This window comes from Quercus lobata, chromosome 9, assembly GCF_001633185.2.
Source record: "Quercus lobata isolate SW786 chromosome 9, ValleyOak3.0 Primary Assembly, whole genome shotgun sequence".
Taxonomy (NCBI): Eukaryota; Viridiplantae; Streptophyta; class Magnoliopsida; order Fagales; family Fagaceae; genus Quercus; species Quercus lobata.
The window spans coordinates 32,023,753-32,029,901 of NC_044912.1; the positions used below are offsets into that span (position 1 = coordinate 32,023,753).

General features: G+C 39.9%; 1 protein-coding gene across 1 annotated transcript; it reads left to right on the top strand.

Moving 5' to 3' along the window:
- Positions 1-2,037: 2,037 nt before the first annotated feature.
- On the top strand, positions 2,038-4,551 carry LOC115961597. Its single transcript, XM_031080550.1, has 4 exons — positions 2,038-3,123; positions 3,211-3,552; positions 3,647-4,276; positions 4,363-4,551. The coding sequence occupies exons 1-4, from the start codon at positions 2,038-2,040 to the stop codon at positions 4,549-4,551; spliced, it is 2,247 nt and encodes a 748-aa protein (XP_030936410.1).
- The last annotated feature ends 1,598 nt before the right edge of the window (positions 4,552-6,149 follow it).

The following is a 6,149-nucleotide window of genomic DNA, read 5'->3' on the forward strand; positions in this document are numbered from 1 at the left end:
TGCTCTGCATAGATATTAAAAGCGTTACTTTGTCGAATGGATCCAAAATATTTTCATAAAAATAACCACACAAAAAACAAAAAGGGTACTAAGGGTGTGTTTGGATACCACTTATTTTCTTAAAAACTGAAACTGAAAACACTGTAGCAAAATAATTTCAAATTTTATTTAGGGTGTTCAAGTTTTTTTTTTCAGGATGGTTAAGACTTTTTTCTAGGGTGGTCAACAACCCATATTAATTTAAAATTCAAAATTTTTAAGGTATTAAAAAAAGGCGAAAATCACATTTTGGTCCCTACATTTTGACCCGATTCCCGTTTTAGTCCCTAAGTTTTTTTTTTACCGCTTTTAGTCCCTCTCCAGAAAAACGGTTCCATTTTGGTCCCTACCGTTACTTCATAAACGGATATTGCTGATGTGGCAAACGGCATTGATAATCAATAATAAAATAATGGGTCTACAGTAACCTGACTGCTACTGTTAGTTATTCCCGCCCTTAGTAGTCACGTGCCACTCACGTGACGGTCCCTAACCAAACAAAACCCCAAATCAGTCAGATGCGAACTCACTGAAAATCCCTAATCTCACTGAAAATCACTGAAAATCCCTAATCTCTTACCTTACCTTACCCGTTGCTCATCAGAAGACCGATCAAAGAACCCACAAATCGGCAAGCACAAAAATCCCACAAATCGGCAAGCTTCAGTGTGTTTGTGCTGAGCAGATTGCGAAGGTTGTATTTCTCTCCAACTCTCTCTCTCTTTAGTTATGTTATGAATGCCATTTTAAGTGCTGGGTGATCGTTCTGGGTTTGAATCTCAGTTGTTGGGTTTTGAGAATTTGGGAATTTTGAGATGTTGTGTTTTGTTATTGCTCTGGAATTTCAATCTATCTCTGTTTCTCTCTCGTTGTGTCTCACTTTCACTCTCTCTCTTCCTCTCTCCCTTTATAGCTTTTGTAGTGGACATAATACTGACCGTGATAGTGGAATATTGTTTGGCTGTTGTGTGTTGCTTTTGTTATTTGCGTCTCCCTTTATAGCTTTTGTTTTACTTTTGTTTATCAGGGACCACATTATCAGGGACACATTACTGACTATATTTTTGTTGGCAATTGCATTGTTTGTCTGTATTATGTGTCACTATTGTTTATCAGGGACCACTATATTGACCTTTGATAAACCATGGAATCTTTGTGTTGGTATTTGCACTGATTGTCTGTATTGTGTCTTGCTTTTCAAGAAGTGGCTGGGTCCATGTGATCCCTTTGTCGGTATTATATGCTTTTTTATTTGTTTATTAGCCTAACAAAGTATTATTAATATCTGTTTTCATTTTCATTCTGTTTTCTTCCCGTGACTTGCATGCAGGATGAATGAGCTTTTTACTCTGCATGTCCACCATGGTGGGCATTTCATGTGGAACCCTCAAGCGTATGTGGGAGGGACAGTTGATATAGTGGATAACTGTGACCCAGATAGGTGGTCAAAAGTAGAGATTGAGAGTATATGTAGGGATTTTGGCTACTCTGAAGTAGATAAGCTATGGTATAAAATGCCTGGTGTGGACCCAGAGCAGTCAAATTTCCATCAGGTGGTTGATGATAATGCTGCTATGTTCATGACTAACTTGGTGAAGGGATATGGGGAGATTCATGTCTTTGTGGAGCATCCAGTGCATGAACCAGTTGAGTTACCAGTGGAGGATTTTGATCCCTTAGCTGCTGGAGTACCTGGTAGTGAAGTAGAAGGTGTAGGTGTAGAGGTTTTTGCTAGTGACAGAGTGCTTCAAAATGATAATGAAGAGTACAGACCTGATTTTTCACAATTTGGAGGCCATGATGATGCTGAATTTGTTAATGTTGACCATGGTGAGCCACATGAGGTAGATGATGAGGAAGTTTGTGCTAGGAGGGCTGGCAAAGCACCAGTTGTTGATGACCAAGTTGAGGAGAGTAGTGAGGGTAGTGAGGGCAGTGAGGGCAGTGAGGAGTGAGAGGAGTGACTTAGAAGAAGAGCCAGAACCAGAAGTGCAACCAATGAATATTGGTGAAGATAGTCCTGATAGTTGGGACAATCAAGCTGAAAATGCTGAGGTTGAAGCAGGACAAATGGGTGGTGGTGTCATGAATTCTGACTATGAGAGTGAGAAGTTGCTTAGCCTTGATGAATCATCATCAAGCAGTAAGGGTGGTGATGATTCAAGTGATGATGACATCCCTGTTGCTGAGGTTGACAATTCTATTAGGAGCAGCAAATATCCAATCTTTAGGCCAGTAGCCAAAGCTGAGAACCTTAGGTTTGAAAAGGATATGTTGTTCATCTTAGCTAAACAATTTAAAGATGCTATAACTGATTATGCAGTCCATGGTGGGTGGGGTATAAAATTTGTGAAAAATGACTTGGTGAGAGTGAGAGCCCGATGCCAGCCAGGGTGCAATTTTGTTGCCTACCTTGCAAAGGTGCCAAGGGAGAAGAGTTTTAGATTGAAAACACTGAACATGGAACACACATGCACCAGAAGCTATAAAAATCCAAGGTGCACAGCATCATACATTGGGAAGAAGTTAGTGAAGAGGGTTAGGAGACAGCCTGGCATAAAGCTTAAGGATATTCAGGAGGCTGTGCATAAGAAGTATGTGGTTGACATAAGTGCAGGCAAGGCAAGTAGGGCTAGAGAGAGAGCTCAAGATGCTGTTGATGGGACCCACACTGCACAGTTCAACCAACTATGGGAGTACTGTGATGAGTTGAGAAGGTGCAGTCCTGGGAGCACAATATTGATGAAGGTGCATACTTATGAGGATGGTGATTTGGCAGCTGAGCATGGATTGGCAACTGGGCTGCCATATTTTGAAAGAATGTACATCTGCCTTGAAGGTTGCAAGAAGGGCTTCTTGGCAGGGTGCAGGCCAATCATTGGTCTAGATGCATGCCATCTGAAGACCAAGACAGGTGGTCAGCTGATGTGTGCTGTTGGCAGAGATCCCAATGATGAATACTTCTCATTCGCATATGCAGTAGTAGAGGCTGAAACAAAGGACAGTTGGACCTGGTTTCTTAATTTATTGCTTGCTGACATAGGAGATGACAAGCAATGGGTGTTCATATCTGACCAGCAGAAGGTATGATGGTAGCTTTATTGCTTGTTGAATTATTTGTAGTTAATGGTAGCTTCATTGCTTGCTGAATTAAATGATTGTGCTTTGCAGGGGTTGGTGAACACCTTTGTTGACAATTGGCCACAGTACGAGCACAGGATCTGCTGCAGACATTTATACCAAAATTTGAGGAAAAATCATCCTGGTGTCATTATTAGAGACCTTTTTTGGAAAGCAGCCAAGGCTACCTATCGGCAAGCATTTGAGAGGGCAATGAATGAGCTAAAGGAGGTGGATGAAGATGCATTCAAATGGCTGCAATCTCAGTCAACAACTATCTGGGCTAGGCACATGTTCAAAAGTGATGGGCAGAGTGACACGGTCTTGAACAACATGTGTGAAAGCTTCAACAGCGCGATAGTTAAGTTCAGGAGCAAACCTATAATCACCATGGTATGCATAATTCTCCCTTTCATGTGCATTATGATCCATAGACCTATGTAATTCATGAATGATTAATTCTCCCTTTCTCTCTATGTGCTTGCAGCTTGAGTGTATTAGGCTATATCTAATGACTAGATTTCAAGCAAACAGAGAAATGATTATGAAGGTGGAATCTGAGTTGTGTCCTAAGATAAGGAAGAGGCTGTACAAGGAGAAGTTGACATGCAGCAAGTGGATAGCATGTTGGGCTGGTCGTATGAAGTTTGAAGTGAAGAATGGGCTTGAGAGTTTCATTGTGGACTTGGAAGAGAAGAAATGCAGCTGTAGGAAGTGGGACATAGTTGGCATACCATGTTGCCATGCCATTTCTTGCATATTTTTCAACAGAGAAGATGCTGAAAAGTATGTCAATGCTTGCTACAAAAGGACTACCTACATTGATTGCTATGAACCCATTATAGAGCCCATTAATGGCCAGAATATATGGGGTCCTAGTGGACTGCCACCTGTGCAACCCCCTATCAAGAGGAGACCTCCTGGCAGGCCTAAGAAGAAGAGGGCACTGGAGCCTGATGAACCTAGAAGTCACAGAAAAAAAAGAGGCCTAGGCATCTCAAAACAATGCAAGTTATGTGGGAAATTAGGACACAACAAGAGGAGCTGCAAGGGAGAAGTAGGAGGGAACTCCTCCTTGCCTGGGAGTGCATCCCAAGTCAGTAGGACCACTACAAGGGTAAGTATACACTTTGACTTAGATATCCTCATTGTTTTGTTTTTCAGTTGGCAAACTATTAATTGTTATTGTGCTTATGCTTGCAGGCAGCCAAGGATGCTCAGCCAACAGTACACAGGGTACAACCAAACTCTAATGATGATGTGACCACTGATAACCAATCCAATCGAAGACCAAAAAAACAGAGGAAGAGAAGTGCAGTCACTACTGAAACCTTGAATGCAACTGGGAATGCAGCAAGATATATGGCAGCAATGAGATCTGCTAAAAGATAGCAAACTGAAGCAGGACCTTTCTTTTTGTTGTGCTATATGTTGAAGCACTCTTCATATATTTATGTAACTGCTAGAACAATTGGCATATGTTTATGGGCTGACCAAATCCTTTTTTGTATGAATGTGCTTTGTCACATATTTTGTAATTATTGTGGTACACCAAAAACTACCATTGGTGTTAAATATTTTGTAATTATTGTGGTACACCAAAAACTACCATTGGTGTTAAATATTTTGTAATTATTCTCCCATTGTTATGATGATTCAGCTTCTATTATTCAGATTTGCTTTGCTGGTTTTAGCTTTGGTTTTTAAAATGCTTAAACTCAAATTTGCTGGTTTTTAGCTTTGCTGGGCAGTTTGGTGATTATGCAGATTTGGTGAGCATTGGAGTTTAATGTGCTGGGAGTAGCCACTTTAATGTGTAATGATGTATGATGTATGAATAAATGTGTAATGATGTATGAATAAAGAGCTGCTGGTTTGGTAAGTTATGCAGAAACTATGCAGGTTTGGTAAATTATGCAGGCTGCTGGTGATGCATGCAGGTTTGGTAAATTTTACAGTCAGCTCCTTTAATACATAAAGAGAATTTTGCAGCCATGCCATTTCTTGCATATTTTGCAACCAGTTGCTCTCTAAATTGCAGTATCAATTTGCAGTATCAAATTGCTTTGTCAAATTGCTGTTTCCATTCAATTATGTTGTGTCAAATTGTTGTGTCAAATTGCTGTTTCCATTCAAAATTGCAGTGTCAAATTGACAGTTGATGCACAAACACTTAACAATAATGCACAAACACTTAACAAATTGACAGTTGATGCACAAACTGCTTTGGCACAAACACTTAACAATAATGTAATAAATTGGTACACAAATCATAGATTAATTAGAAAGATCATATTCCATTGCTAAAGTCTTGGATTGCAAAGAGAATTACACCAAAAAATCAGGCCTTTTCCCACTACTACAAACCAACACATTCCAACACAAATTATGGCCTTTTTCCACTAATACATACACCAAAATTCAGGCCTTTTGCCACTAATACATACAACAAAATTCAGGCCTTTTTCCACTAACACCTACCCACCTAATGACCCATTCCCCCCCACCTATTTAGCCAACCAGAAGAAGCATCAAACAAAGTAGCATCCCACTTATCACCAGAGACAGCCCCAGGCAAATGAGCAGCCTCTTCTCTCTCTTCCTGTAGCCTACAATGGCAGCTTCAAGGGTCAAAATCCGTTGCCTCTGCTCCGGAATCAGCACCTTCCCACGCTCGTAGATTTCATCATCAAGCCACTGAAAAAATTTACACTTGCGTCCAACCTGACACCCAAGGACCAGATAAATGATGTTAAATAAACAACCAAAATCATGAAAAACAGTAACAAATAGTATTAGCAAATACTACCTTACCAGAAACTAAAATAGTATTAGCACAATGTTCTTGTATTAGCACAATTTATATTGTCAGCAACAAGCTGAGTTTTTTTTTTTTTTTTTCCTTAAATTTTTTAAAATTTTTATTTATTTAAGAAAATAAATTCTGGGTTAGACTTAGACTAAAGGGGATTGCAAGATTGAAGCAAGAT

Coding starts and splice junctions, on each gene's coding strand:
- LOC115961597 (XM_031080550.1), top strand. CDS start 2,038: ATGAATATTGGTGAAGATAGTCCTGATAGTTGGGACAATCAAGCTGAA. Junction 3,124..3,210: donor TCATATCTGACCAGCAGAAG/GTATGATGGTAG, acceptor TGTGCTTTGCAG/GGGTTGGTGAACACCTTTGT. Junction 3,553..3,646: donor GCAAACCTATAATCACCATG/GTATGCATAATT, acceptor ATGTGCTTGCAG/CTTGAGTGTATTAGGCTATA.